Consider the following 22,232-nt stretch of genomic DNA (forward strand, 5'->3'; position numbering starts at 1 on the left):
CCAATGTGGTACTTCATCCCAGGACTCTGGGATCATGACCTGAGCTGAGGGCAGAATATTAATCAACTGAGCCACCCAGGCACCCCAATTGTTTTATTTTTAAAAGAATGCTAGTGGGAGGGGGATATCCTCTTATTTGACATTCTTGTACTAAGAAGTATATTTGAAGTATTTTAACTCGAAAACCAAGATAATACCTCTACAGACTTGGAACATGGGAAGAAAGTCTAGAAGTTAATCTTGTTTGAGCTGTGTGTCCAATTCAGGAAAACTCAATTAAGCACAGCCCACACTGGGTAGAAAATAATGGGAATTCTCAACTTTTTCAGACTCATTTCATAAGGGCTCTTAAGGTTATTTTAACAGCAGACAGTGTGTAGTAAATTGTGTGGTAGAGAAGATAACATGAAGTATAGGGGAAAAAACCATTAGAGCAGTTTATTCCCAGAGGGATCTGGGTGTGATAAAACTTCTTATAAGGTTTCATACTTTATGTTGCCATGAAACCATGCAAACTCCTGCCTTGCTTTTAGCCCCTTTCCTGCTCAATTACTCTGTATTCTGAGCAACTTCTTCAATCTCTCTTATCTCAGCTCTTCCCTCATCTCTGCTCAGAAGGGTTATGATGTCTTGTTCAGAACAGTTACAGAGTTCTTATGTATGAGATTCAGCAACAGCTGAGACTTAAAAATAGTTACTAGGAATAACTTTAACCATTAACGAGGATTAGGTTCAGAGAAATGCTGGGAGGGGGTTGCAATTTAAGTATATCTGGGGAATGGAGAGAAGCATACAGATACCTTCTAACTTTATGCATAGGGACTTTGTCCCCATTCTATTTATATGCATATATTTTTACTTCCTGAGTTTGGAGAAATTATGATTTGGAAAATTGGAGCTCTTTATGAAAGAAAAGGAATCATATTCTCTATCCTCTAGGCCATTGATAATGCCTGGAATACTTTTTCCTGACCCAATATATTACAAACTTCTTATCATTTGAGTCTTTACTTACATTTCACTTGTCTTTCACCTAATTTTTCCATAGTTTAGATGTTCTTGTTACATCCTGAGGTTATCCACACTGAATTAAAGTTGCTTATTGTATTTGTCTAGACTGGTGTTTCTCAGCTGGGGACTCCCAGGGACATTTGGCAATGTCTAGACTCATTTTTGGTTTTCACAATTAAGGGGATGCTGCTGGCATCTAGTGGGTAGAGGTCAGGGATGCTGCTATAAACCCCTGTGGTCTGCAGGACAGCTGAATTAGTTGCAGAAGGTAATACTGTTTTATGTTGCACCTTTTAAAAAGATTTATTCTTTTATTTCACAGAGAGTCTGTGAGAGTGGGGGGGAGGGGTGGAGGCAGAAGGAGAGAGAATCTCAGTGGATTCCATGCTGAGTTCATGACCAGAGTCGAAATCCAGTCGGAGCTTAACCTTTTGTGTTGCATTTTTAAATTTGTATAAAAATATAATGTAGATGGGGCACATGGGTGACTCAGATGGTTAAGCATCTGCCTTAGGCTCAGTTTGTGATCTTCTGGTCCTGGGATTGAGTCCCCAGCTCAGCGGGGAGTCTGCTTCTCCCTCTTCCTCTGCCTCTTCCAGTGCTTGTGCACTCATGAGCTTTCTCTCTCTCAAATGAATAAATAAAATCTTTTTTAAAATGTAATGTAGAATATATTGTATTTTATATTCACTTCCCATTAATATATACTTCTTTTCATGGTAATACAGATTTTCATGGGTGGCCATATCTCCTACTTGTGGTTTGAAGCCTTAAAATATGTGTATTAAGAATAAGAGAATATTTCTGGGTAATACTTTTAAATGAAAATTAGAATGCTTTCAGGGAAAATAAGGATAATGTACTATGTAAGTACTTAGGTTCTGTGCATTTATCATTAAAGGCCAAAATGTATTTATGTTGGTATGGTACAGTGTCCTCTCTACTACATTTACCTTAAATGCAGTGTTATAAATCAGAAATTAAAACTTTTATTATACTGGTAACAGTCTTTCATTTTATTTTGAATATATCATTCACAAAACATGTATCCAGTGCTTGTAATGAGCCGGGCATTTAGGTGTTTGGGACACCTGAGGGAAGAATGACGTAATCCCACATGGACAGTGTAGCCGTGAATATACACAATACCTGGGGGAGGGCCAAGCATGAGAGGGAACCCAAGCTGTAGCAGGTCTCAGGCTAAGAATAAGGTGTAGACTTTATAGGCAGAAAGAATTGTCAGTGTAGTCTACGGCCATACCACCCTGAACGCGCCCGATCTCGTCTGATCTCGGAAGCTAAGCAGGGTCGGGCCTGGTTAGTACTTGGATGGGAGAAAGAATAGTCAGTGTATAAGTATAAAGAGGCATAAGAGAACATGATATTTTTTTAAGTTTGTGCTTGCTTATAGCTTATGGTGCTTAGAGAATAAGATGACTTTCAGAAAAAAGTAAAAACTGACTCCTCATATGGATGTAAAAATGAGCATGTGTTAAGGATTTTGTTAAACTCATTTAGTGAAATAACTAGACATAAGAAGTTTTAAAACATTCAGATTTAGGGGTACCTGGGTGGCTCAGTCAGTTAAGTATCTGCCTTTGGCTCAGGTCATAATCCATGGTCCTGGGATTGAGCTCTGCATTGGGCTCTCTGGTCACTGGGGAGCCTGCTTCTTGCTCTGCCCCCCCCTCACTTGTGCATTCTCTTTCAAATAAATAAAATCTTTTTTTTTTCCCCAAGATTTTATTTATTTGACAGACAGAGGTCACAGGTAGGCAGAGAGGCAGGCAGAGAGGGGGCGGGGAAGCAGGCTCCTGGCTGAGCAGAGAGCCTGATGCCGGGCTTGATCCTGAGATCATGACCCAAGCTGAAGGCAGAGACTTTAACCCACTGAGCCACCCAGGTACCCCTCAAATAAGTAAAATCTTGAAAAAATTTTAAATGTATATGGAGCATTGGAATGTTGAAATAAATGGAGGCAAAACTCTTCTGTAGAGTTGGGTGGAAGTCAGGTGAATCTCTGCCAGGACAGAATTTGCATGTCTTCTATCAGTTACCTACTATTGTAGGTTTTTTCAAATAGCCACCTTGAATCAATCTGAGAGTATATTATATAGTTTTCCATTGGAATACAGATTTTTTTTTTTTTTTCCTAAAAGAGTGGCAGGAAATTCACAGTACCTTCTGGTGCCCTACCAAAGACTTTGTATTTTATGTAATAGAGAGCCGATGGAATTTTTCGATTAAGGAAGGAAATCGAGGTTGTCATTTAGATAAAACAGTTGAGGTGGCAGTGTACAGGATTAATTAATGAAGGAGTATTCAGTGTAGGGAAATGAGTTAGGCTTTTGCAGTGGCAGTAAGAGTGAAGGGGGAGGGGGACAGTCAGTGGATGTTAGGATATAGGAATACTTAGCATTGATTACAGTGGACAAGAAGGTTTCTGGTGTGAGCAATTATAAAAGCAGTGGATCATTTTATTGAGAAAGGGAATATCAAAAGAAGCAGTGTTTGGGGCAACATAATGGTAGTTTTTGGATATGTTCCTTATGAGATGATATGGGGTACCAAGGTAGAAATGTCCATTATGCAGTTAGAAATCTGGTTTGGAGCTCAGAAGAAAGGTGGTGGGCTAATGATTTTAGCCTGGAAAACATTAGTTAAATTGGAGTTTTTATATGAATAAATAACTTCATCCAGGGAGCACTTAAGTATGGAGAAGAGGAAGAAAGCCAGGAACCTTAGGGGACATCTTTATTTGCTTGTTCTTTAGGAATAATTACTTATATCATAGGAGTATTGTTATAATTTTATTAAATATCAGTCTTTTAATTCTTAATAATGACACCTGCTTAATTTGGGGGGGCTCGGGAGGTGGACAGGGAGAGGATCTTAAGCAGGCCCTTGCCTAGTGTGGAGCCCGAGGCAGGGCTCAGTCTCACGACCCTAAGACCATGACCTGAGCTGAAATCAAGAATCGAACACTTAACAGATTAAGCTGCAGAGGGTCCTAGCCTCCCATACTTAGCTTGATTTTATCTTTCATTAACATCTGAAGCTGTTCTATTTATTCTTGATTTATAGCCTGTTTGTAGTACAGCAAGAGAATCTGATTCCCAAATTCTTAATCACTTCTCATTTCTTATACTTCCTCATTTTAGATTTCAGGTTGAGAGAAACTTAGGTGGGGCCTTGCACTAGTGTGAAAAGTGAGGTCACAGTGGGCAGAGAATGGAAAAGAGGAAGTCACCCTTAGGTCTCTTGTAAAAGGTTATTTATATTTTAAAGCACTCTGAATTTCTATAATTAATGTCAGTATGAAATGTATTCTAGACTCGGAGGGGGTAGGGTGTTGGGCGGGCACTGTTCTGTTTTGCATTATTAGGTAACTGAATTTGAGTTGATGCTACTGTTCAGTAATTGAAGGGAAGACAGCTTCAATTTGTGTTCCCATTTTACACCCCCACAATCTTATGGTTAATACAGCATTGCTTTCCTTTTTTTTTTTTTTAAGGGACTCTATTAACCCTGTTTTATCCCATTCTTGGCTAATGGGTAATTGGGAGGTAGCAACCCCTTTCTGTCACTACTTCCAGTTCCATGTAGTAGGAAGTACTATTTTTTGGGTTATTAAATCTGCTTATCTCCTTCAAAAATATATAGAGATGTTTGTAAATTATAAAATTTGTTTAGAGAATATTGTGACGAATTTGGAGATGCTTTTTGAAATTGGCCTTTCTCTTTTTATATTTACTAGTATTTGAGGTTTAAGATTCAGCAAAACATTGAAAATCTTAACTTTTTTTCCTTTTTAGATCATCCAATTATGATGGGTTTTGAGCCCCTTGTTAACCAGAGGCTACTTCCACCTACCTTCCCTCGATATGCAAAAATAATTAAAAGGGAAGAAATGGTCAACTATTTTGCAAGATTAATAGATAGAATAAAAACTGTTTGTGAGGTGGTCAATTTAACAAATTTACATTGTATCCTGGTAAGTACAAATGTCTGTTCTGGAATATGGTTTTGATTGAACAACAGAATAGTTTATCACTTTTTAGAGGCTGTCCCAAGGGTAAATAAAATTGCTTACTTGTTTTCCTTGATAGCTGGAGAATTAAGGGGTGTGTGTGTGTGTGTGTGTGTCTGTATGTTGTATGTGTATTTGTTTCTGTTTATAAGGATTATATACTATCCATTTTGGAGATTAAGAAACTAAAGTTTAGATAATTCCTCCAAGTTTTAAGAATGAGGATTTAAACCCTGGATTCTGTCTTCAAAACTTCTTATATGTAAATGTGTGTGTGCATATACACATAGATATGAGTATGCATAAATACATACATGTATATTTTTATACAAAAAATTAGATCATGGTATTTGTAGCCTGCTTTTGTCACTAATCTCTTTATCATGAACATCTTTCTTTTCATGTAACAAATACACATTTTTCTACATTATTTAAATAGCTACATAGTATTCCATTGTAAGCATATATCACAGTTTTTTCCAGTCCATTCGTATTGAATTGTATTTAGGTCATTTTCAGTGTTTTACTAAAATGAGCATTTCTGTAGGAACCTTCAAATCATCTGCTTCCTTCTTCCTTAAGATAAATTCCTAAACCTTGATGAAGTTGCTGGGTCAAAGAGTATGTACATTTTTACATATTTTGGATTAATCTTCTGTATGGGTTAAAATGTAGAAAAGCAATGTTTACATACGGTTTGGAAGGTAGAAAATATGCAAAATAACAGTCATTATTTAGACGTAAGTACACTATTATACGTAACTCTGTGTAGACTACATAATTCCCAGCCCATGTCATTTTCTCTGTGAGGTCTTCCTTGTTGGTTCCAGGCTGCTTCTGTACCTGGATTCCTTGAAGTGATGAATTACCTTGCTTACATTCCTAGAATTTGAGCAGCAGTCTCCGGGGTATAGTTGATGGTCAACAAAGATTTGGCCTTTGTTTATGCTCTTTCTTGTAATAACTTTATTTTCCCTTCTAATTCTTTGTCATTAATGCCCAGCTTAAGTCTTCATTCCTTAGTGAAACTTTCACTGATTGTGTGTTTGTTACCTCTTTTCTTTCTTTTTTTTTTTTTTTTTTTTAAAGATTTTATTTATTTATTTATTTGACAGAGAGAAATCACAAGTAGATGGAGAGGCAGACAGAGAGAGACAGAGGGAAGCAGGCTCCATGCTGAGCAGAGAGCCTGATGCGGGACTCGATCCCAGCACCCTGAGATCATGACCTGAGCCGAAGGCAGCGGCTTAAACCACTGAGCCACCCAGGCGCCCTGTTACCTCTTTTCTATTTGCTTTCTTTTTAGTAGTTTTGTCCATATTCTGTCTCAAGAATCATAGAATCTTAAAGGTAGAAAAGATCATAGACATAATTTTGCAATTTGCAGTTCATTGTATAGCTAAACAAAGTAAAGTATAGAGGACTTGTAACCAAATTAAATGATTGATGAGTGGCATATCTAGAATTAGAATAGAGACTTTTTTTCTTCTGCTGCATCTGCTTTTCTGATTCTTAATTGTTACATGAATATTTGTGTTGAGATTAAATGTAAGATTTTAGAAGGTGATCAGTGTGAATTGGAAAAAGAAAAAATAGTGCAACAGTTGGAATTTAATATTCTGGCAGAGGGTTGTGGATTGCCTTGTCAGGAAGATGAATGCTGAATGACATACCATAGTAGTGAGGAGCTGGGGGAGCCAGGCCTGGACCGCCAGCACTGGATGTGAAGAGGGCATAGAAAGAGAAGAGTCTGGATACGTGGAACACTTGGGACAAGAGTCAGTGGTGGTAGTAGGGGAATGTGGCTAAGGCCAAGAATTGAGAAGATTAAAGTTAGAGAAAAGAGTCTGGTGGATCTGCATAAGAAACCCGTACCTATTAGGGTAAAGTACCAGATTATAAGATGTGCTTACTACATACAAGACAAATCATCTTTGGAAAATTGGGAATGGACATGAGCACACGTGCTGAAAAAGAAGTAATGTGAAAAATGCATACCTTTACTAGTAATTGAGGAAATGTGCTTTATAGCAACTTGATTGGAAGAATACAAAAAAATTATATTTAATGTTGGTGGACGGCAGTAGTTGCTCTCTTATGGTTGTGTGGCTATTGCTCTCAAAAGTCTTAAAAATGTGTACATCGTGACCTAGCAACTTCCCTTCTAGAGATTTAGCCTAAGAAAATCATCTAAGATATATGCAAAGATGAACTAAAGAGGTATTTGGCTCGTCATCATTTGTAATCTTGAAAAACTAGGAACAGTTTAAATACTCACTAGTGATTTTACCCATCCTATAGTATGTGTAGAATATATGCCATACTGACATTAAATAGCATGGCCGTAGGGGAAGGGAGGGAAATCTGAAGCGGGAGAAATCATAGAGGGAGATGAACCATGAGAGACTATGGACCCCGGGAAACAAACTGAGGGTTTCAGAAGGGGGTGGGCGTGTATAACTGGATAATGGGTATTAAGGAGGGCACATGTTGTGGTGAGCACTGGGTGTTGTACACAACTAATGAGTCATTGCACACTGCATCAAAAACTAATGATGCAATACACAGTGGCTAACTGACAATAAAAAGAAAGCATGTTATAGGAAAATACTGACATAGGGAAATGTTATCTTTCAAAATAGATAATCCATTTTATACATTGTCATACACAGAAGTGATCATCAGAGACAGGTAAAATCAGTTTAACAAAGATTGGAATAAGAAATACCAAAATGTCAGTTATGATTCTTTATAATTTATGCTCTCCATATTTCTGCATTTTCACATTCAAGTTTTATGCAAGATCAATATGGGTGGGGTAGTTAAGTATCTGAATTAACAGTTTGCAGCCATGTGTGCTGCACTGTAGAGAAAACATGGAGGAAGGGGCCAGAGTAAACACAGGGAGATAAATTATCAAACCGTCATTACAGTCCAAGGGAGAAAGGATGGTAACTTCAGTTTTGTGTTTTGATACACACTCTGCTGTTCACCAAAATGCAGAAATTCCCAAAGACCTTCAGTCAGCTTACGCTCTTAATGAAGCTGAATTTAAGTGCCTTTAAGATACTTATGCAGAGATATTGAATAGATATTAACTCTGTGGGTAGAGTTTAGAAGTCAATGCTAGATATATAATTTTGGAACTATTATAGGTAGTAATTAAAGCACTGGTATGATGAAGATTGTGAGGGAAAAAGTTTATGGCTTGAGAAAAGAAAATAGTCTGGAACTATACTTTGAACCTCCTGCACAGACCGAGAAGTGGCAACAAAGGAAGAAACTTGTGAAAGTCATTTAAAAGGTTTTATTTTATCAGACAGAAGTCCTGTCAGATGCTGAGAGGTCAGATGAAAGAAGTGAATTAGGTCCACGACAAATGTCAACTGGATTTGGTGTCAGAGGACAGTAGTGACTAGAGTGAAAAACGGGGCTAGTGTGTGTTGATGAGGAGGGGCCATTGAGTAAGTAGAGATGGTTAAGTCAGCTCTTTAAGAAAGTTTAGCTGAGAAGGCAGCAGTTGAGAGAGAACTATGGAGCATGTGACAATTTCTTTTTAGAGATGGGGGGAAATTGACTGCTTAAATATAAATGGGGAGAATCTGGAAGAGAGGGAGAAGTTAAATATCTAGGACAGACAAGGATGGATTCTTGACATTGTGTAATGTTCCTGAAAAGACAGGGGGGAATGGAGTCCGTAGTACAAATGGAGGGCTTTCATTGTTAAAGTGGGCAAGGAAAGGATCTGAGTACAAATGTGAGTTCAGTTTGATAACGTTTAGAGGCCGAAGTGGAGGGATTTCCTGTTGATAAATGACTTAGTTTTCTTTGTAATGTTAAATGGGAGGACATCTATAGTAGAGAATATTTACTTTGAGAAGTGTGAGGAAGGTATAAAAGTTAATTGTGAAAAAAGTGAATTAACTAGAGAAACTTGGTAGGTTTTGGCAGAACACTCATTTAAATTGAGGATCATGAGTATGGAAAACACACAAAAAATAGGAAAATTATAAATAACTACTGTCCTATAATATACAGAAGCTAACATTGTAGTGTATTTTCTTATCTTTTTTTTTATCTATGTATAAACCCATATGTACTTTTTCTAAGCATATCTTTTGGATGTCAAAAGAATCAAGAAGTCAGTTATATAAATCCAGTTGGCCTGGTTACTTGGTATTTATTTTTGTGAAGTAGGAAGTAAACCTCTGCCGTTAGTTAGTAGATTATTATTAATGCTGTTAATTTTCATGGTGTGCAAATTCATTTGGATACACACAATTCTACTGGTCAGTAAAGAAAAAAAAAAGTCTCCAAAATCACTCATTGTCCCACTGATACAATTAAGACAGTTCCAATAGACATGATCCTTAGCTCTCTGTCATTTTTTTACTCTGGTGGTATAGATATCGCTTCTCAGCCTTTTGGCTGAGAGCAAGTGTAACTCTGGTAGTATATAATTTGCAGAAGGTACTGGTAAAAATTACGTGCTATATACAAACATTTCCAGCTTTTATTTAATCTATTAATGACATTATTTTTTCTCTGTGTATCAGGATTTTTTCTGTGAATTTAGTGAACAATCACCTTGTGTTCTTTCAAGATCTCTATTGCAAGTAAGTTCTATTTTGTATTGCAGTACTTCTTTAAACATCAAATTTTATATGTGTTGACATTGCTTTATTGATTGCTAGAACAAAAGTAGATGCTCTTAAAGGATATCAGCAGTTAGTGTTATATTTTTGTGTTAGAAGTATTGGAATATTAGACATTCATTAAGATCATATTCTGGGCTGTAAAACAAACCTTAATAATGTAAAAACAATTGAAATCATACAAAGTATGCTCTCTAAATATTTTGGAATTAAACTAGTAATCAGTAACAAAGATATTTGGAAATTTTCAGAAATTAACACACTTCTAAACAAAACTCAGGATCCAAGAGGAGGTCTTGAGGATAATTAGAAAATATTTTGAACTGAATGAAATTGAAAATAAAACCTACAGAACCTGTGGGATATAATCCAAGCAGTGCTTAGAGGGAAAATTTATGAGATTCAAAGAAGAAAGTGGTTGCCAGAGGGATTGAAGGTGGGGGTGGAGAGTGAAATAGGTGAAGGGGCTTAAATTAAACTTTCAGTTATAAAATAAATAAGTCACAGGAGTGAAAATTACAGCATGTGGAATATAGTCAATAATATTGTAGTAAGTTTGGTGACAGATGGTAACTACACTTACCATGGTGAGCATTTCACAGCGTATGGAATTGTTGAATCATTTTGTTGTACATCTGAAACTAATATAAGACTGTATGTTAACTATACTTCAGTTAAATTTTTTTTAAAAGAAAGGTCTGAATAATTTAAGGTTCTACTTAAAAAAAAAAAGCAGATGAAACTCAAAGCAAGCAGAAGAAAGGAAATACTGAAGATAAAAGCAGAAATCAGTAAAGTAGGAAACAGTAACAGTGAAGAAAATTGATGTAACCAAAAACTTCGTTCTTTTGAAAAGATCAATGAAGGGGTGCCTGACTGGCTCAGTTGGAAGACTGTGTGACTCTTGATCTCAGAGTTGTGAGTTTGAACCCCACGTTGGGTGTAGAGATTACTTAAATAAACAATACTTTAAAAAAATTAACCGCGCCTTATAAAAAAAGAAGAGATCGGTAACATTGAAGAACCTCTAACCAGACAAAAGAAGAAAAGAAGATACAGATGAATAGTATCAGGAATGAAAAAGTATTACTACAGATCCCAAAAGGGTCTATAAAAGGTTATATGGGAAATATTATAAAGAACTCATGTCCATAAATTCAGAAACAGAGATGAAATGCATCAGTTTCTTGAAGGACATTGCCAAAACTCACAACAAAAGAGATAACGAATGATCCTGTATCTGTTAAAGCAATTGAATTCATAATTTAAAAACCTTCCAAAAAGAAAATTCCAGGTTAATTCTGTACAGTCTGTTCCAGAAAATAGAAGAACCAACAGTACTCATCGTATAAAGCCAGCAATATCTCAGTAGCAAAACCAAAGACATTAAAAGCATGGAAAATTATAGACATATTATGAGCATAGACAGAACAACCTTAAAGTATTATCATATCAAATTCGACATTATAAAAAGATAATACATCATGACCAAGTTGTTTTTTTTCCAAAAAAGAAATCCTGGGGGCGCCTGGGTGGCTCAGTGGGTTAAAGCCTCTGCCTTCGGCTCAGGTCATGATCCCAGGGTCCTGGGATCGAGCCCTGCATCGGGCTCTCTGCTCAACAGGGAGCCTGCTTCTCCCTCTCTCTCTGCCTGCCTCTCTGCCTACTTGTAATCTGTGTCTGTCAAATAAATAAATAAATAAAATCTTTTAAAAAAAAATGAAATCCTGGTTCAGCATTCAAAAATCAGTCAGTGTAATCCACCATACAATCTAAAGTCTCAGTAGATTCAGGAAAAGCATTTGACATAATTCAACCTCCAGTCATGATAAAAATTCTCAGCAAAACTAGGAATAGAAAAGAACTTCCTTCACCTGATAAAGGGAATGTACAAAAATATCTGCAGCTAACATCATACTTCATGATGGAAGATTAAATCCTTTCTTAAGATTGGGAGTAAAACGAGGATATCTGCTTTCTCACTCCACTGTTTCAACATAGGTCCACAATTTAAGTGGGCTTGACTTAAGATTTATAAACTTTATGATGGTGTGAAAGGGATGTGCATTCAGTAGAAACCATACTTTATTATTTTGCTTTTTGATCTTTTCAGTTGCAGTGTAATACTCTCTTGTGATGCTAGGCATGACCAGTGAGTCATAGCTCCCACTCAGCCACAGGATCATAAGGGCAAACAACTGATTTAACTGTTCTGTTTTTCACTTTTAGTATAGCATTCAATAAATTACAAGAGATATTAAGCACTTTATTATCAAATAAGCTTTGTGTTAGTGATTTTGCCCCACAGTAGGCTAATGTTCTTAACATGTTTAAGTAGGCTAGGCTAAGCTGTGATGTTCAGTCTGCTAGATGCATGAAATGCATTGCAATGTAAGAGTATTTTCAACTTACAGTGGGCGTATTGGGACATAAGCCAATCATCATAAGTTGAGGGAGAGCTGTACTGGAAACTTTAGCCAGTGAAAAAAGGCAGGAAAAAGAGATAAAAGGCATAGTTGAAAAGGGAAAAGATAAGCTTTTACAGACAACATTACTTTCTATATAGAATGTCAGGGAATCTACAAAGAAGTTCCTAGGCCAGATGGATGAGTTTAAGAAGAACAGGGACGCCTGGGTGGCTCAGTTGGTTGGACGACTGCCTTCGGCTCAGGTCATGATCCCAGAGTCCCGGGATCGAGTCCCGCATCAGGCTCCCAGCTCCACGGGGAGTCTGCTTCTCCCTCTGACCTTCTCCTTGCTCATGCTTTCTCTCACTGTCTCTCTCTCAAATAAATAAATAAAATCTTTAAAAAAAAAAAAAAAAAAGAAGAAGAACAAAGGGTATGAGGTCAATATCCAAAAGCAATTGTATTTATATGTATTTGCAGTGAGCAATGGGAAGTAAAAAATTTAAAAACAGTACTATTTGTAATAACGCAAAAAATGAAACACTTAGGTATAAATCTAACGCCTGTTTATAGGACCTATATGCTAAAAAACTACAAAGTACTGGTGAAAGAAATCAAAGACCTAAATGAATGGAGAAATATACCTTGTTTGTGGATTGGAAGAATTAATATTTCTAAGATGTTAATTCTCCCCAGAATTTACCTACAGATTCAGAGCATTGTCAACAAGTTGATTCTAAAATTTATATGGAAAGACAAAAGAATTAGAATAGCCAGAACAGTTGTGCAGAAAAGCAGACGTAGGGAGCTGTCTGACTGCAGGACAGGTATGGTATTGGCAAAGTGGATCAGTAGAACCAGAGAGAATCTAGAAAAGTCCTATTCTTTAATTAGGCCTTTATTATATAGTACTATATACTGTTACATAGTATTTTATAGTCCTTTTTATATAGTATATAGTACTATATAGTACATGGTCATATACATGGTCAGCTGATCAGTTATTAATATGGTCAGTTATTTTTGACAAAATACAAAAGCAAATCAGTGGAGAAATGGTAGTCTTTTCAACAGTGGTACAGGAAGAATGGGACAGACATATGCAAAAAAATTGACTCAGAATGCTTCATAAATCTAAAAGGTAAAACTATAAAACTTATAAGAAAGGATAGGAGAAAATCTTTGTAACTTTAAAAGATGGAGTTCTTAGGTATGGCATCAGAAACAATTTGTAAAAAATGACCAATTTAGAACTTTATTTCTGTGAAGACATTGTTACAGAAATGAAAAGAGATTCTGCAGAATGGAGAAAATATGTGCAAATCCATGTGTGGCAGAGGACTTGTATCATACAAAGAACTTTATAAACACAATAGTAAGAACAGACTACCGCTTAGTTTTTAAAATGAGCAACAAATTTAAATACTAAAGTATGAAAACATACTGAACATAACTGGTGTTAGGGATATGCAAATTAAAACCACAGTGAAATACCATTCTCCACCTTTTATAATATCTTCTTCAAAAAAAAAAAAAAAGAAAAAAAACCTACAATAGCAAGTCCAGGTGAGGATGCATTTACTGATAGGAATGTGAAGTGCTGTGGCAACTTATAAAACAGTTTGTCAGATTCTTATAAAATTAAATATACAAATCCTACTCCTGCTTAATATTTGCCTACGAAAAGTGAAGTACTGTGTTCTCCTGAAATCTTGTCTGCAAATGTTTATAGCTGTTTTGTTCACGATCACCCAAAACTGGAAACAACCCACATGTGTTAGGAAATCAAGGAAGGGATAGTATAGCAAGTTATAAAATACACTGTAGTCATTAAGGGGAGAAACTTAAATGCAAATTATTATTAAATAATGTATTCTTTAATCATGAAATCTATTTTTCCAGTTTCAGAAAGTGTGTATGTATTCCAAAACTTTCATTAGAGACAGATTATCAACTAATATTGATAATCATTTGCTCTTTCATATTATATGAAGCCCTCTTTTTTACATACTAGCTTATTTGGCATACTCAGACTAGTCAGTTCACTTTGACTCGTTTACTGTCACTACCCTAGACATGGGAAATACATGTTCCTGCACATTTTTTTATTTTCCTTCATCAGAATACATCTTAATAGGGATTAATAAGTAATACCCATTGTTGAAATAGTGATTTATTGATTGATTGATTTCCACAAGGTTTTTATACTTTAATCTCTTTTTTAATCTGCAGTATTTATAAGAAATGTGTTCATGTCATAGTAATGATGATTATATGTACAATGTATTAAAATTTGATAGCATTGCTAATATATAACATTTGTTTTAAGACCACTTTCTTGGTGGATAACAAAAAGGTCTTTGGAACCCATCTCATGCAAGACATGGTGAAGGATGCACTCCGGTCTTTTGTCAGTCCTCCGGTGCTCTCCCCAAAGTAAGTACCCTAAGACTTTTTATAGTGAATGTATTTCTTAAAAGCCCCAATTCTCTGTGCTTCTTTATAGCCAAGGCATAAAAACTATTGTAATCAAATCTTCATGTAAAAAAAACCCCAAAACTCGATCATATTAAAATTACTTGATTTCTGCTGCATATTATTTAGATTTAAACTGAGGTTTTTGTGAGGTTGACATTAGGCCCCATATGAGAAGAAAACCTTACAAAGAATTATCAAATTCAGTAAGTTGCATTGATTCTTACTGTGTGCAAAGCACTGTGTCAGGGAAGCACTTTGGGAATAATCATTAAAAAAACAAGGTAAGGTCTCTTCTCAGTGATCTGAGTCTAGATAAACATAGAAAATACAAATAATTGATCCATAAATTAACATTAGAGCAGTGGCTCTACCAGAAACATGTTGCCATAAGAAGCTGGAAAAGATTTCATCCAACAAGAAATCATTACTTGTGTTGGCATTTTGGAAAATGAATAGAGCTTTTCCAAAGGAGATGGAAGAAATGTGCTATTATTTCTCAGCAAAAAAAGCAGCTTGCCTGAAGTCATGGGCATATGAATTATACATTTTAAGAACAGTTAGTGGTTCAGCATTCAATTTGTTGAGTAAATCATGCCACGTCTCACAAAAAACTTTTTCCACTCTTAACTTGGGTTTCCCAAAAGCAAATCCTGAGACAGTGCATATAACCTTAGAAAGTATTCCAAGGAAAAACCAGCAGGGGTGTGGGCAAGTGGGACATAAAAAGGAAGAAAACCACACAGAGGTATACTTCATGGAAAGTAACTCTGGTTGAGTCTGTTGGGGAACTGTGGAGACAGTGTGGGTTGCAGCTCACAGTTGTCCTTGCCTGGGGCAAAACAAAGGGAGCCTGAGAACTTCCCCACACAGGAATCAGTTAAGGACCGTCTCTGGGAGGAGGTAAATTCCCAGGCATTCAGTAAATTTTTTTTTAATCAAGCGGTTATATTCCCTGTTTCAGTCACAATAAAAGCCAAAGTCCTTATGATTGAGCCTGGGAGGTCCCATATACTCTGGTCTAGACTCCTGTTCTGATGCCTCTCCGGCTTCTTCAACTCTTACCCTTCTCTCCTCATCTCCTTTGCTTCAGCCACTTTGCCCTCCTTGTTTTTCTGGAAACTTATAGGTTGGCTCTCACCCTGCAGCCTTTACACAGAGTCTGGGGTAGAGGGCATTTTACAGGATTGCCCAGGACTGACTCCTCACCATCTTCAAGTCTGTTTAAATTCACCTCAGTAAAGACTGCTTTGATTAGACTATTTAAAAAGTGCATCCTCGGGGCGCCTGGGTGGCTCAGTGGCTTGGAGCCTCTGCCTTCGGCTCAGGTCATAAACCCAGGGTCCTGGGATCAAGCCCTGCATCAAGCTCTCTTCTCAGCAGGGAGCCTGCTTCCCCTTCTCTCTCTGCCTGCCTCTCTGCCTACCTGTGATGTCTGTCAAATAAATAAACAAAATCTTTAAAAAAAAAAAAAATCCTCCATGCTGCCTCACCCATCACTGCCTTTCTCTCTCCTATAACAACTTTCCTTACATACTGTATAATTTACTTACTCGCTATGTGAAGAAGTCTATATGTACCTTACAGTTCTTCACTATGTTTATTTCTTTATTTCTTGTTTTTTTTCCCCACTATGTTTATTTCTTATTTCCCTGTCTCCTCCCTCCCACTCCCATTAGAATATAAACTCCACAAGGTCAGGGCAGGTGGTTTTGGCTCTTTGTTCATTAATGTATCACAGGCGCTAGAACAGTGTCTACAGTATGAATAGTCAGCACATGATAAATCTTTGTTGAATGAGTGAATAAATAAGCAAATGGGAGTTGGATGATTAAGACAGTTTGGGGTTAGACTTGAGAGTTGTGAATGGGTTGGTAAAGTGTGGTCTTTATTTTAGGGTCAGCGAGGAAGTGCTCAGGTTTTTAGGAGGGAATTGGCATAGTATAGTATGTATTTTTTCATGGGAAACAAACCGATAATGGGGCAAAGTGGTGAGGTAGGCTAATTCAGTACTACAAGCAAGAAATGATGAAGGATTAAACTCTGAGAATATAAAGGAGAGGACAGATTGGAAGAACATTTCAGAGGTAGAATTAATAGGATGTGACAACTGACTCACAGGGGAAGAAAAGGAATAAGAAGGTAATGAAGTTGCTTTAAAAATAAAAAATTTAAAAAAAAAAGACATGTCTAGTGGCATTCTTTTTCAGAATTATCTTGGCTCTTCCCTGGTTAACCCTTTATTGGATGTGTGGTTTGTAAATATTATCTCCTGTAGGTTACCTTTTTGTTTTGTTGATTGTTTGCTGAACAGGAGATTTTCCCTCTGATGTAATCCCACTGTTTATTTTTGCTTTTGTTGTCTTTGCTTTTGGTGCAAAACCAAAAAATCACTACCAGCATCAATGTGAAGGAGCTTATCCCTTGTGCTTTCTTCTAATACACAGTTTCAGGTCTTACATAGAAAAGTATTTTTATGCTCTTTAATCCATTTGAGTCGATTTTTGTGCATGGTGTAAGATAAGTATCCAGTGTTTTTCTTTTATGTATGGCTGTCCAGAATTCCCAATATTTTTTATTTTTTATTGAAGAGACTGTCTTTTCCCCATTGTGTATTCTTGACTTGTTTGTCAAAAATTAAATGACCATATACAATTGCTTTTTCCCCCTTGGCTTTCTGTTCTGTTTTATTGATCTGTGTGTCTGTTTTTATGCCAGTATCATTCTGTTTTGATAGCTGTAGCTTTTTTAGTATAGTTTGAAATCAGGGATTTTGATACCTCTAGTTTTTTATTCTTTGGGTATTCAGGGTGTTTTGTAGTTCTATATAAATTTTAGGATTGTTTTCTCTGTATCTGTGAAACATGCTATTTGAATTTCAATGATGATTGCATTGACTCTAGAGATCACTTTGGGTAATATGGACATTTTGACAATATTCTTCCAACCAAGAAGCACAGAATAGCTTTCCATTTATTTCTGTCTTCAGTTTCATTAATCAATATCTTACAGTTTTTAATGTGTATATCTTTCACCTCCTTGGTTAAATTTACTCCTAAGTATTTTATTCTTTTTGGTGCTATTATAAATGGTGTTGTTTTCTTAATTTCTCTGACAGTTTATTATTATGTATAGAAATACAACAGATTTTCATATATTGATTTTGTATATTGATTTTCATATATTGTTTTTTGCAACTTTACTAAATTTATGAGTTCTAACAGTTTTTTGATGGAAATCTTTAGGTCTTTATTTATTTTTTTTTCAATTAAAAAAATTTTTTTTTAATCTTTAGGTCTTTCTACATATAATATGTCATCTGCAAATGGAGACAAAAGTTATTTTGAAATTTATAATTAAATATATTAAAGATTCAGATGTATAAACTGACAACTACCTATACTGCCATCCATTTTAAGCAACATTTTTACTTGGTTTTTATAAATTTCCCTTTTGGAGGATTGATAAAACTTGACAAATACTTAAATGTATATTTATGTGAATTAATATATTTTATCAGTTCCCTTTTGTAATAAATACAGTAAGTTGGTACCTGGTATTGCCAGGAACCTTGTTGGGTTCTAGGGGAAAGAAAAACATATCTCCCAACAGGAAGCTTATAGTCTAGTGGGAAAGACCGAACAGTAGACAAATACATAATGTGAGGTAATGTAAGTGCTTTGTAGAAAGATAAAGGGATTGATGGATGTCTTAGGCATGATAGTTGTGGAAGACCTATTGCTGGTGATACATGAGAGTGAACTGGAAGGGAGTGAGCCATGCAGAATCAGGGGTGGGGCTTCCTGACAGTCAGCAACATCTGTAAGGTCCCAGAGTAGGGCTGAGTTTGAGTATCAAGGAGCAGCTAATTTAATGAATTAAGTTATTAGAGATAACCTCTAAATGAGCAATTCTCAAGTATTTTTGTCTTGAAACACCTCTACATTCTTAAAAGTAATAGTAAAGGCCAAAATAGCTTTTGTTTATGTAGATCATATATATTGCTACCTACTGTTTTAGAAATTAAAAGAATACTTTAGAAATTAAGAAAAGTACTTGTTTTTTAAAAATAAGAGACACATTACATTAATATGAACAACATCTTTATGGAAAATAATTTTAAGAAAAATTTTTGATGAAAGTGACAGTTTTACATCTTTGCAAACCTCTTTTCTGTCTCTCTTAATAGAAGATAGCTGGATTATTTTGACCTTATGCTTTCAGTCTGTTGTAATATTGCATGCCACGTATTCTGGAAACTACCGCTATACACTTACGATAGAATGAGTACAAAAAGAAAATACCATCTTAATACTGTGAGAATAGTTTTGACCTTGTATTCCCCTGGAAAGCATTCCCAGGTCACCATCCCCAGCAGAGGAACCTGGGCCACATTTTGCAAACTACTCCGTGCAATTTCACTTCCTCCCTCATCCCATCCCTTCCTCGCACTCTGGTGATAGAGGTGACTACTGCACTACAGTTTGTGTCTCACTCTTATGAATGCTTGTACATTCGTAAGTACATTACATATATACATACATTATGAATGCTTGTGTCTGGAAATGATACAAGATACTTGTATCCAGATACTTGTATCTAGAAGTGATACCTGGAAATGCTTGTATCTGGAAATGATACATCCATTTATTTTATATATTTTAAGACTTCACATAAATATCACACTGTATACATCCTTTTGCAACATGATTTTTTTCCTTCAACATTAGGGTTTTGAAATCATACAGTTTGATCCATGCAGACTTACTTTACTCATTAAAATCCACCTTTTGAACACATTGGGTTTGTTTTGTTGTTTCTCTACAATTGGACATTTAAGTTGTTTCTAATTTATTGATGTTGAAAACAGAGCTGGGGGCACCTGGATGGCTCAGTTGATTGTGTACCTAACTCTTGATTTTGGCTCAGGTTGTGATCTCACGGTCCTGGGATTGAGCCCCATATCTGACTCCCTGCTCAGCGGAGGGCCTGCTTCTCCCTCTGCTTGTGCACTCTCGCTCGCTCTCTCTGTGCGCTCTCACTCTCTCTCTCTAAAATAAATAAAATCTTTCAGAAAACAAAAACTGAAATTAATTGCTGATCATAGAATATGTACATCTTCAACTTTGCTAGTTTTGCTGAATTGCTTTCTGAAATAATTAAACCAGTTTGTATGCCAGAAGACAGTATTTATGAATTCTAGTTTTCCCATAATTTGTTTGGACGTCGTCATTATCAGACTTAAGAATTTTTGACAATTTGATGTATGTGAAATATTGTCTATGTCTAATTTGCCTTTTTTCCTTTTCTGTTTAATAATCTTCCTTTAGCACTTTTGCTATTAGCCATTTAGGTTTAATTTTAGTTCAACCTACATTGTCTGAGGATTCCATATTTGCAAATCTTGCTTACTCGCTAAAATATATTTGTAACCCTCAGTGGGTATTTGTTCCATTCTTGCTGAATTTGCCGATATGTGCAGAAGAGCAAAAAAATCCGAGTCATCCAGTGTTGAACAAGGCAACTCTGTAAATAGCTCCATTAGATGCCATGTTCTCCACATTTCTGTCCCTTTTTTGGTGATTTCATAGTTTCAGATGGCCTCCATGTGTAATTATGTGTTGTCTAGTATTCTTAGCACAAGAAGGCTATAGCTTGCCTTCCAGAGAGAGTATGTGTGTTAAAGATAAGCTTAACTCAGGCCTGACTTTGCTAATGATTCAGCAATGGACATTACATAAGGCATCTTTAAAGTTCTTTAGTGATCAGTTGATGAAAATAGTGTCACCAGAGGCTGGCAGGAACCTAACCCTGAATTTTACCCTAGCCGCAGTGGTTCTGTGTTGTCTAATTCAGTGTCCACCGCAACTGTAAAGAACAGAACTATCATGAGTACCAAGAATTGACTGTAAATATAACAAAGTTCATTGCATGATCTGTAAATGTTATTCCACTCATTTTTAAAAAGATTTTATTTATTTTATTTAAGAGAGGGAGAGAAGGAGAATGTGGGGATGGGCAAAGAAGAGGGAAAGAATTTCAAGCAGACATCTGACTGAGCATGGAGCCTGATGTGGGGCTTGATCCCACAACCCTGAGATCATGACCTGAGCCAAAACCAAGAGTGGGACCCTTAGCTGACTGGAATAACCCCTGTTATTCCACTGTCTTAAAATTCCACTGTTACAGATAAGAAAGGTGATCCTGAAAAAAAAATAAACGTGATCCTTATCGGATTCTTTTTTTTTCCCCTTCACAAATGATTTGACACTTTCTTTTGGAAGATTGTAAAGTTTCTTTTCTTTTTTTCTTTTTATTTTTTGAGTTTAAGGGATTTACTGGAATGTACATCTGTTATTTTCAGCTAATCCTGTCAGAAACTCAGTCATTAAAGCCTCAGGTCTTCCAATCAGTAATTATCCTTTATTATTTTTTATGTAATTATTGCTTCACCTTCATCTGTTTTTTTCTTAGAGCTCCTCATATATTAAGTCCTCTAGATCTCTTCTCCACATTCTCCATATTTATCTCTTTTATTTATATTTATGTATATTTCTCTCTTTTGTTATTTTTGCCATGATGTGAGAAAGCTCTTCCTCTTGACCTTCAAGGTTTTGGTGAGTGTCTTTCTTCTATTGAATTTTTAAATTTGAAAATCCTAATTTTTGGATCCAGAAAATCTTTTTTTAAGATTTTATTTATTTATTTGACAGAGATCACAAGTAGGCAGAGAGGCAGGCAGAGAGAGAAGGGGAAGCAGGTTCCCTGCTGAGCAGAGAGCCCGATGCAGGCGGGCCTCAATCCCAGGACCCTGAGATCATCACCTGAGCCTAAGGCAGAGGCTTTAACCCACTGAGCCACCCAGGCGCCCCCAGAAAATCTTTTTTTAAGAGCTTTATCTTAATCACCTTTTCTCTTGCCACCACCTCTTCCAGGTATTCTGCTTTTTCTTTTCACTTGGCTGCTGCATGTACTATCATTTTCCATTGCATGATTATGACTCTGTTTATCTCTGATGCTCTGGTCAGATTATACAGTTATGGCAAACACTGAGGAGTAGTATGTTGTCTGCTCCTGTCCATGCACCAGGGGAGTCTTTGCTTTTCCCCATCTTCTTAGGTGCAAAGGACTACTGACCTCCCACTTCAGGGAGGTCAAAACAAAAAAAACAATCTTCCCATCTATTCAGCCCCTGTATTTCCTCTAGGGGTAGGCAGGTAGCAGATCCTCCCAGACTCTACTCAGGCGGGCTTTAGTCAAGAAGTGATGCTATTAACTGAGATAAGGAACACCACAAGGAAACCACTGCATGAGGAGAGAAGTTGAGGTACCAGAAATTTATAGGTGATGATTTTGGCCAGTGGTTGGAAATGTGGATACATCTTGAAATAATTAGGATTCTGTATGGTATTTTCTTTGTAATTACTATTATGAGCACAGTCCCAGGAGAATGTCAGTTGTAGAAAAATAAATAGCATTGCAGTAGGGTTATAAAAAAGTGGCACTTTGGAATTTTTCTTCTCTTGTTAATTTTATCTTGTTGGATTCAACTCTGTCCGAAGATAGAGCTGAAAGAATTGGAAACAGTGTACATTTATGTGAATAACATAATGATAGTGAAATATTTCCTAATCTAATGCTAGTTTTTATTTT

General features: G+C 36.3%; 1 protein-coding gene across 4 annotated transcripts in view; it reads left to right on the plus strand.

The window, feature by feature from the left end:
• NAA35 (N-alpha-acetyltransferase 35, NatC auxiliary subunit) overlaps positions 1-22,232 on the plus strand; it is a 99,725-nt gene that overhangs the window by 59,096 nt on the left and 18,397 nt on the right. For all 4 annotated transcript variants that reach the window (XM_045086084.1, XM_004774105.3, XM_004774106.3 and 1 more), the window contains 3 exons: positions 4,827-5,005; positions 9,598-9,657; positions 14,434-14,540. In XM_045086084.1, coding sequence (XP_044942019.1) covers positions 4,827-5,005; positions 9,598-9,657; positions 14,434-14,540 — 346 coding nt within the window. The remainder of the gene's footprint in view (positions 1-4,826; positions 5,006-9,597; positions 9,658-14,433; positions 14,541-22,232) is intronic.

This window comes from Mustela putorius, unplaced genomic scaffold, assembly GCF_011764305.1.
Source record: "Mustela putorius furo isolate JIRA1106 unplaced genomic scaffold, ASM1176430v1.1 tig00000876_pilon_pilon_pilon, whole genome shotgun sequence".
Taxonomy (NCBI): domain Eukaryota; kingdom Metazoa; phylum Chordata; class Mammalia; order Carnivora; family Mustelidae; genus Mustela; species Mustela putorius.